General features: G+C 45.4%; 1 protein-coding gene across 1 annotated transcript in view; it reads right to left on the reverse strand.

Annotated features, from left to right (window-relative positions):
• The window catches only part of LOC123763456 (substance-K receptor), a gene marked incomplete at its 5' end in the record, with an annotated part of 76,477 nt that extends 67,448 nt beyond the window's left edge, over positions 1-9,029 (reverse strand). Inside the window, 1 exon segment of the mRNA XM_069327941.1 lies at positions 8,795-9,029. Within this exon segment, the coding sequence (XP_069184042.1) occupies positions 8,795-9,029 (235 nt within the window).
• Between the last annotated feature and the right edge of the window lie 2,192 nt (positions 9,030-11,221).

Genomic DNA, 11,221 nt, shown 5'->3' on the forward strand with positions numbered 1-11,221 from the left:
AAGAACAAAGGTAACTGCAGAAGGCCTATTGGTCCATACGAGGAAGCTCCTATCTATAACCACATCATATATATATATGAACAAAAAAATATATCCCAAAATAAAAATGTATAATGAATAAATGCAAATATACAGTGTAAAAAAAATAAACATATCAAAGAACACGTTTCGGACGCTCATAAACTGTCAGTATTCCTTCTTTTTTTTGGAGATGATAAAGACAAAAGATTACAAATATTCTCAGTCTTCACCCTGAGAAGACTGGCAACTTGCAGCAATTTCCTAAAGTGTGGCGGGAGCGTCATTGTGGACCCCTCACTCTCAGGCCCAACAATGAGGAGCTCTGACCTGAAGATGGTCTTTGTGTATGTAATCACTGACGAACGCAGACTGCGTTATTCCAACCCCCCCACCACCACACCCTCCCCCGTGGTGCCACCTTGCAGGAGAAGACGTCATTTGCACATTGCCTGATGCAGCATTTTGGGTTTCCTCTGTTGTCTGCTACTGAGATGTTTCGTGCTCGAGTTCTGAGCTGAGTAAAGAGTGGGAGAATGAACACCAGTGGAGTAAGTGGCAGAGTGAATGAACACCGATGGAGTGAGTGGCAGAGTGAATGAACATCAGAGAATCGAGTAGGGAGTGGGACACCAGTAAGTTTAATTCAGGATTCCACAATACCCCATACTGACCACGCACCACCACGGAGCCCCACGGAGCACCACGGAGCGCCACGCACCACCACGGAGCACCATGCACCACCACGGAGCGCCACGCACCACCACGGAGCACCACGGAGCCCCACGCACCACCACGGAGCACCACGGAGCACCACGGAGCGCCACGCACCACCACGGAGCACCATATACCACCACGGAGCCCCACGCACCACCACGGAGCACCACGGAGCACCACGGGTCATGACCCGGGAAGGAATGCGACAAACACCATCATTTGTGGCGCGGCTTCTGCCAGACATAACCACAAGTGGGAAATTATCGCGTAATTTGGGCTGTCTTCAGGTGACTCCAGTCGTTAAATGTGAGGCTGGTCATCTGGGTCTGGGGACGGTAGTTGACTTGACGGCAGTTGACCTGATGGTGGTTAACCTGACTCCAAGACACCCAGTCAACCTTCCAGGTTCCTTGCTCTCTCTTACGAGTTCAATGTGTACATGTTGTGACGCAGTGTGTGTCAGGGGTCCCACTAGGATTCGAACCGAGACCGTCAGGATAGTATCTCAATTAGCAGCCCAGTGTGTGTGTACTCACCTAGTTGTGTTTGCGGGGGTGATAGGCAAATCGGGCCTTACATACTCAGCCAAGTAGTGTGTGTGTACTCACCTATTAGAAATAAACAAATAAACTGTGTGTGTGTGTGTGTGTGTCTGTCTGTCTGTCTGTCTGTCTGTCTGTCTGTCTGTCTGTCTGTCTGTCTGTCTGTCTGTCTGTCTGTCTGTCTGTCTGTCTGCCAGCCTGCCTGTCTGCCTGAGAATACATGTGGGTGTTAATGATTTTGTGCAGCGATGCTCATAACTTATATATCAGTAATTAACACAAGCAAAAGCTCGTTAAAAATCTTGTTAAATTGGTGTTGGCTTTATTAAGGTGATTTAATTTCCAATTTTGCTAAACACGATATTCTGACGTGAACTATTTTCCTCATTTTAGTGATTTTTTTTCACCGATTTTCTTTCTGCTCATCCGATGCTCTACAATACGACTGTAGGTAGGCCTATGTGGTGCTGCTTTTGTGGTCCTTAGTTCGAGGGGTCTCATTGCCCACGCAAATGAAATGTTATTTTCCATTTTTTTATATATGGTGGTTAACAATATATATGACTAGGACACGGATCATCTAACAATTATATCTTTAAGTGGCACCCCCGGGGAGGGCCTACAGTGCCAGTTGGATAATAGCCAGAAGGCACTTCTTGGCCTACTATGCAAGGCCCGGTTTGCTAATAAGCCAAATTTTTCAAAAGGTATATATTTATCCAATAAAATATCTGATGAAATGATAAACTTTCCATTACATTACATATGATTTTTTTTTTAATTTGAGTTAAAACTAATATAGAAATACGACCAAAATTAACCTAACCTAACCTAACCTAACCTAATCTATCATAACCTAACTTAAACTAAAATTATTATGTTAGTAATTCATGTTCTTAATATAATATAATAATATTAATTAAAATAAACCAATTAATTTTTTTTTAACAAAAATCACTCTGCCTATTAGGCAAATCGGGCCTTACATACTCGGCCAAGTAGTGCATTCAGGCTATTCGGTACGAATAGGCTTGTTCGCATTTGTGTTCCTCACGTGTGCCCCAAAGAATGAGGTGATTTGATAAAATGCTGTATATGCCCAAGATTACCATCAGAGTGCCGGCGGGCTGATGGGCTAAATAGCCTCGGTAAGTTAAGGTCCTTAGAGAATTCAACTCGGAGGTAAGAGATATGGGGTGACCAAGACAAGCGAGTGTCAAAGAACAACCTCAGAAATTTAGCAGAATCCTTATACAAAATAGGATTACCATAAACCGACAGAGAGTGTCGAAGAACGACCTGCCTTTGAGTAAAGGGCACAAGACTGAAGGCGAGAGAGAGAGAGAGAGAGAGAGAGAGAGAGAGAGAGAGAGAGAGAGAGAGAGAGAGAGAGAGAGAGAGAGAGAGAGAGTAAGTGTAAAAATCTAAGGGAGGAGATTCAAGAAGGAGCTTACGAGTAAGGAAAGAAGAAGGAAGATGAGAACCGCTATCTTGCCGATTTTCTTCCAGATCAGAGGAGTGTCAGACATAATGGTGGAAACACAAGATCTTCAACCCTCACGTTTAGCCGTACAGATGGCCCTATGGGCCGTACAGATGGCCCTATGGGCCGTACAGATGGCCCTATGGGCCGTACAGATGGCCCTATGGGCCGTACAGATGGCCCTATGGGCCGTACAGATGGTCCTATGGGCCGTACAGATGGCCCTATGGGCCGTACAGATGGCCCTATGGGCCGTACAGATGGTCCTATGGGCCGTACAGATGGCCCTATGGGCCGTACAGATGGTCCTATGGGCCGTACAGATGGTCCTATGGGCCGTACAGATGACCCTATGGGCCGTACAGATGGCCCTATGGGCCGTACAGATGGTCCTATGGGCCGTACAGATGGCCCTATGGGCCGTACAGATGGCCCTATGGGCCGTACAGATGGTAATATGGGCCGTACAGATAGCCCTATGGGCCGTACAGATGGCCCTATGGGCCGTACAGATGGTCCTATGGGCCGTACAGATGGCCCTATGGGCCGTACAGATGGCCCTATGGGCCGTACAGATGGCCCTATGGGCCGTACAGATGGTCCTAAGGGCCGTACAGATGGCCCTATGGGCCGTACAGATGGCCCTATGGGCCGTACAGATGGCCCTATGGGCCGTACAGATGGCCCTATGGGCCGTACAGATGGTCCTATGGGCCGTACAGATGGCCCTATGGGCCGTACAGATGGCCCTATGGGCCGTACAGATGGTCCTATGGGCCGTACAGATGGTCCTATGGGCCGTACAGATGGCCCTATGGGCCGTACAGATGGCCCTATGGGCCGTACAGATGGCCCTATGGGCCGTACAGATGGCCCTATGGGCCGTACAGATGGTCCTATGGGCCGTACAGATGGTCCTATGGGCCGTACAGATGGTCCTATGGGCCGTACAGGTGGCCCTATAATCTCTTTTCCTTCACACGACTTTATATAGTGTCGAAGACGGACCGAATCGTCGTCACGTCCTTTATTTTCATATAAATATATTGGGTGTCCAAACTTTCAAATATTCTTGATGATATTATTTATTCTCTTGTATTATTGTCAAATATCGATATTATTGTCTGGTCGGCTGGAAAGTGAGTGGTCTTGGATCATTATGATTGTGCGGTTAATGAGTTGATTGATTGTGCGGTCTGGGAATTGATCCAGTGACTTGCTTAACTCCACTACACTGTTTACTCAAGCAAGTCACACACTACTCATCATAGCCAAGTATCCGCTGTATGCACCACAACCAGGTCCCCAGTTGCTGTTAGGGGAACTGTTGAAACAGTGACTGAGTGGGGGGGGGGGGGAAGGAACAGTGTCCTAGCGTCTCTGGCCGGAGCTACAACCCGGGTCTCTTCGCTTCTTGGATATTAATCACTAACAGTACATCCGTGAGCACTCTGCCCAGCTCCACATGCTAAAACTGTAATCTGTTACCCCGGGCAATCACCTCCGGCCCCCCCTCTAACCCCCCCCCTTAAATTATTCTGCTCCACTATTTTATATGTTCCATGGCAGCTTAATTACAGCATCGTCATCCAGGCTTTACCCCTGAACCAGTCTTTCACAAAAGGGGGTCTTGCAAAGAGAGTTTTCAATTTTAGAACTTTTTATTAAAAAACATGTAGGATTTGCTGTAATGAAATGACCTGAAAAGTTTATAATGGTATTAAAGCTTAAGTATTTCAATAGCCAAGACTAGAGGCGAGACTGAAGGCGGACTACAGGATAGGCTGCACTGTCGTGAGAGCGTCAAGTTCACTATCCCGGGTAGGATGGACTATCCCTTGGGATGCTCCCGGACGCAGGTTCGAATCCTCGTCACGGCCCTTGTGAATTTGTTTATCCCGGTGAGTTTAACTGATCATAAAACACGTCCCTCAGGACAGAATTCAATAAATTACGTTAACCCATGTGCAATTCCTTGACAACCCACTCTCATTCCTGAACTCTATTTGACAACCCAGACTCATGGTAGAGTTCTCTTGACAACCCAGTTATCTCATGGGTTGTTAACGACAACCCACTGTCATGCCAGAGCTCTCCTTGACAGTCTGCTCTGAAGCCTGAGCTCTCCTTGACAAGAAGAGTTTAGTGAGCTCTTGTTTTGCATGTATAATAATAATAATAGTCAAGAGGTATGCCAGTATCATGGAGGGTTGTATATATGGTGTCGCTTGTTAAGATCACTTGTGTCGAACTATTGTCCAATTTGTTTAACGTCTGTTACAGGAAAATAACTTTTATTGATAATCGCAGAAGTTATTAGTTTACATCTTGAAACACTTTGATTAATAAGAGATTCACAATGTAGTTTGACTAAGTGTAACACGTTTGCCCTCAATCTTTTTCAGTATATATGAAACAGTTAACAAATCCACAGGAGCTCTGATGAGGGTTCGAACCTAAGCGCTGGGTGTTTGTGTAATGAAGCAGTTCTCAGCAGGAAGGAGTGAGACATTCTATACCTTGACTTTAACAAAGTCTTTGATACAATGTCTCATTAGAAACTCCTTAGGAAGTTAGAGGGACGTGATATTGGCGGGGTGGAGGAAGTTACCCTAAACTGGGTTACGTCTTGGGTTACTTCAATGAAAACTGAGTTAACATAAATGGAGTTAACGTCGAATAAGAAATCATTGTAAGTAGATTGCCTGGCTCAGTCCTGGCACTTCTGTTGTTGACAATCTATACTATAAATGAGAATGTCAGTCTGTCTGTTCGAGGGTGGATGCTACACAGTAGGGCCTAGTCTTACCGAAATTTGTAGTGTAGATGGCCTCGGGTACGGGACGGATATAGGCTGGTAGAAGTAGGCCTAAGTTAAATGACTTAAGAAATATAATTAATTAATCACATCCCCCAACCCGATTCTAAGAGATTCACTTTTGGTCAAGTGTAAAATATTCGTTCAGATGTCCGAAGACTTTTTCACCAGAAAATTATTTCCGAATGTCCCCATCTTGCAGGATGGTTAATCATACAGGGCCATATGTTTAGTAGCCTGCACTGGCAAATATCCTCACAGTGTACCCAAAATTTGCCAGTGCAGGCTACTGAACATATGGCCCTGTATGACTAACCATCCTGCGAGATGGGGACATCTAGAAAGGGCAGCTTCCCATCCTTCTCCATCTCGTAAGTGAAACGCAACACAGAATTCTGCTCAAATGCCTCCTTCAGCTCCTGCAGATGTCTGACATCAGGTACCTGATGTCAGACATTTAATTATTATAGACATTTAATTTATTATAAAAAAACGGCCAATCTACTCATGAAAAACTCGCCAGACACAAAGCAGAACGCTTTAAAAGAGACCAACGTCGTCTATGCCTTCAAATGCCCACTTGGGGACTGTAAGCCTCAAAAAACTCAGTATATAGGCAAGACAACATCTCTTTCCAGGCGTTTAACGATGCATAAGCAACAGGGCTCCATTAAGGAACATATAATCTCTTCCCACAACCAGACCATCACCAGAGAAATCTTAGCAAACAACACAGAAATCATCGATAGATACAGCGATAGCAGGCGGCTTGACATCTGCGAGGCACTACACATCAAGAAGTCAACACCAGCAATCAACAGCCAAATAATGCACAACTATATTCTACCCACTTCAAGACTCCGCTCCAATATAGAAGCATCAAGAAATATGGGCCAATAGGCCCTCTGCAATTACTTCCATTCTTACCTTCAATACCCATTGTTTCGTGTTCTATCCTGTGTTGAAAGTTTTGTTCACCTCATCCAAAACTGTTGTAGCTTATCACCTCACCCAAAATGCGGGTGAGGTGATATAACCAGAGTTATATATCAACCAACTCAATAACCAGTTACCATACCGACGGGAGACATCTCCCGTCACGCAAGGTGCAGTCGCACCTCCACAGATCTCCAGTATCAGCTCTTGATACTGGTAATGGCTCAAAAGGGCCACCACTTACGGGCTATTCATGCCCGTGCCACCTTTTGGGTGGCTTAATCTTCATCTTCTTCTTCATCTTCCAGAGTTACCAATCACGCCAAATTTCGTTAATGTCGATATTTTTCTGGAAATATTGTGAGTCGTGGCAGGTTATAGATGAGAGTTAGAGAACACACTCAATGTTTCACTCGTGTGTCGTGGCAGGTTATAGATGAGAGTTAGAGAACACACTCAATGTTTCACTCATTACAGGACACTTTACAAACATTTATACACAACTCAGTTCTCGATCATTATCTTCACTGTGATAGACATTAACGAACAGCACTTGTAGTTGTGTTGGGGGAAGATAAACACTAAATTATGCAAGTGATAGGTAAAGCGCGTTCCAGGTCATCACAGTTTAGACTGACTGTGTCTGAGTGTGTCCCAGGGGCGGTGGTGTGTGTGTCCCAGGGACGGTGGTGAGTCCCAGGGACGGTGGTTGGTTGTAAATGTGTGGCCACGTCTGTGGCAAAAACAGCAAATTCCACCAGAATAATAATGTAATGTAAAGAAATGTAATTTGTTAAAAGAAATACGAGACTTGAAGCGAAATTACGCATTGCCGCTGGGACACATGATGCACCAGCCTCATTTCTGACGCGGGGACGGTAATTATATTACTCATAATTATATTAATATAATAGAGACATGAGGACAACACTATGCTGCTGCCAGAAGCGAACAGATTTTTCTAAATATTTTTTTCAAATTTGTCGATTTTTTGTCAAATATTTACGATAATATCCAAATTATGTCCCGTAGAGGTTTGAGGTGGTGGTGGACCATCCCATGACACTCACAGTACAATCACAATTAACCATGAAAAGTGTTGCGAGGCTAACCGTAGTCATCTGTCATCTCACACCTCGCAGAGAGAGACATAAACAAACATTCTCCTATAGGTATAGATACACCGTAGATGGGTACCCTGCTGTGCTCATCTCTATCCCAGAACATGTAATATACCTTCGGGTTGGTCTCCCAACGGCACCTCTTTAACACTACTCCCACCCTCCTCACACCTCTATACCACTGAGACAAGACTACTTATATCCTCTACGATAATTCATTTTAGCTGAGGCTTCGCCGGTATTATAGTGGACGGCTGTGACGGACCTCGGCGCCATCTATGATCCCGGAGCCGAATTAAACAGTTGACCCTCCCATTAATATCAGTTTCCAATCTTGTGGTCTGTTGTTCTGCGAGGTGATGAGATACCGGTGACTGGCGACAGTCGGGAGTGAAGCAGAGAGAGAGACGCAGTCTACTGGTCGACCTTGAGACGTAGTAGCCAGAGGGCTAGTGCAGCGCTGAGGACTTCACTCACTGTTGGAGTGAGCTAGTAGGGGCACTTGAAGACGTCACCATAACTGCAGCTAGTTTGAAGGGCTAATGTTGCGCTGGACGACCTCTTTAAAAGCTTGCATATAACGGTAGTTTTAGATGATAAAAACGGTTCATTTGAAGTGCAATTTAATTTTTTACCTTAAACATTACACAACATTTCCACTAAAGTTGGGGATCTCTGGACTTGAGAAGGATCGTAGAGTTTAAAAGATTCGAGTTACGGAGGAGTTCATAACATTAATGTCATCCCCAGCGGGATCCTTTCCCCTTGTACAGTCTCTCCATTGACCATGGGATGTAGTGACTTGTTTAAGGTAACTTGAGGGGGTAGGTATTTAGAGTAGTTATTGCTAAATTTTGTATATACTATAACTCGATATGGCAGCTAAACAGACTATCGCGTCGATAGACGAGGTTCAGGACTTCCTGAACAGATACACTTGTCTCAAGGAGTTAAAAGTGCTTGTTGAACCCAGAACTGTTGCTGATATGTTCATACTTAGAACTGGAACAGAACGGCATTTTTATTGTGCTTATGTGAGTGAGAGCCACATACACACACACACACACACCACCCTGGCCCAGTATTGCTACACTACAGCATCACGTCCCGACAGAGAGAGAGAGAGAGAGAGAGACACTGAGACAGAGACTTCACCTACCCTGGACGAAGCCGTCAAGCTTGCAGACGAGGGCGGGGAGGACGTAGTGCGGGTATGAGAGGTGGCGCACGATGTGTACCCACATGCAGATGACGGTCACCAGGAGGTCGGCCAGCGCCAGGTTCACCAGGTACTGGTTGGTGGTGGTGCGCATGTGATTGTTGTAATACACAACCAGGATCACCAGCAGGTTCCCAACCAGGGACACCAGAAAAACAATCACGTATGCCATAATCTGCAATATATCAATACTCATTAGTATTTATATTCATGGTAAATGTGGCTGTCTGTAACATTTTAAAAGTATCTGAATATGTTAAATTGTTCCTTTATAGTACATGTGTATAGATAAACTGTTTAAAACAACATTAATATGTATATTGATACATTCCTCACACTAATACTCGTGTCCTTTAAAATATCACACTTATCAGTCCACTAACACTTATCTGTTCACTAACACACTTATCTATCCGCTAACAATACATAATTATAAGTATCTTTTCACTTCTTGTTATATATTGCTGGAGGACAGAGCCAAAAAAACTTTAGTGGTTCCTCACACTAAAATATTACACAAGAACGTCCATTCTACGGCCAATAAAACTGGGGAGAGAAAAGTCCTGAAGGAGATTATTGATAGAAACGTGAGACCAGCCACAAGGTTGAGTTAATTATATGCTATAAGAACAAGAAGATCGCTAACTTCTGCTTCAAGAACTCTTCCCGACACCAAACAAAACGCCTGGAGAGGACTGTGGTCTATGCCTTCACATGCCCACTTGGGGACGGTCAGCCCAAACGATCTCAGTATATAGGCAAGACAACAACACCTCGTTCAAGCCGGCTTACAGCGCACAAACAGCAAGGCAACATACGGTCTCCGCACACAACCAGACCAACACCTGAGACATCCTGACAAACAACTAAGATGACCCACAGATGCAGCAACAATGGAAGACTGGACATCAGCGAGACCTTGGACACCAGTAAGACCCTGGACATCAAGCATATTCAGTCAGTCATCAAGAGCCAGCTGACACAATTATACTCTGCCACTTTCGAGACCAAGACTGGACATCCACCATACTGCCACAGTCTTCATTAACACACAGGAGAGCACATAGATTCGAACCCTCATCAAGGCTCTTGTGCATTTGTTCATTGATATATCATGTTCATTCCCCCCCCCCCCCTTCCCCATCCCCGCAGGTATATTCCTGCGTGGGCCCTAAGCCTCTGGCTGACTTCTCTGCCAAGCAGCGGAGATTAGTAAGCCGCAGCGGGGCCACTCGTCCACGTGACTCGTCACCTCACTCCAGGTTATATATTCTGCTGCTTCAACCATACTGCATTCATCACTACTCTGCCGTTCATAATGTTGACAGGGGTCGACGAAACGCATCTCTTAGTGACGGACCATAATATAACTAAAATAAACTTTTGGAGAGAAGATTTTCCTACTTCCTTCTCAAGTGCAGAACATAAGAAAGCTAGAGAAGACTCGCACAATAATCACCGTTTGTGTCATCTTACATACACACACAACTCTGAAAAAGCATCCTAAATATTTACACATTTAATTTCTTATTATATTTAGAGCTTCACGAGCTCCGTGTTTGATGAGAAGAGTCTTCAACAGTCAGAGAGCCTCGGGGACCAGAGACCCTGGGGGACCAGAGACCCTGGGGATCAGGCACCCTGGGGGATCAGAGACCCTGGGGGACCAGAGAGCCTAGGGACAGAGACCCTGGGTGATGAAGCAGCTACAATGTGTTACAGGGACATGGATCTCTCAGGGAAGCGGCCGCCGGGCCTCTACAGACAGGACACAAGCGCCATCATCTTGAGACCTCTACTTTCCTCAAGAGAGCACAGAGATACGAGCGTAAAGACTTCACTTCCTGGACGACGTCAGGGCATACGGGGACGACAATGACCCACAATTGCCCTCCCGCACGCGGTAAAACTCTCAAGTCTCCGCTATTATTTTCCGCAGTCGCAGCCAGAATTTCATTTCGTGATTTTTTGTTTTGGGGGCATTTAAATGTGATGAGTGTGGAAGTGTGCTTTGTGAGTGCTGGTGCCTCGCTCTGTGTGGTGTCATGGTGGTGATGGTGGTGTCATGTTGGTGGTGGTGGTGTCATGGTGGTGGTGACAGTACGTCACTTTCGCCAGCCGCTTACATGTTCTAGTACGACAATTTTTTGTCTTATGTGACGCATACGGTCGAAATGCGACGTTCTTTGTAAGAGGACAAGTTGAATAGGCGAACCACTACTACCCACCATGGTCATCACCACCACCACTACCCACCATGGTCATCACCACCACCACTACCCACCATGGTGATCATCACCACCACCCACCATGTCATCACCACTACCACTACCCATCATGGTGATCATCACCACTACCCACCATGGT

Source organism: Procambarus clarkii, chromosome 20, assembly GCF_040958095.1.
Source record: "Procambarus clarkii isolate CNS0578487 chromosome 20, FALCON_Pclarkii_2.0, whole genome shotgun sequence".
In the NCBI taxonomy this organism is placed as follows: Eukaryota; Metazoa; Arthropoda; class Malacostraca; order Decapoda; family Cambaridae; genus Procambarus; species Procambarus clarkii.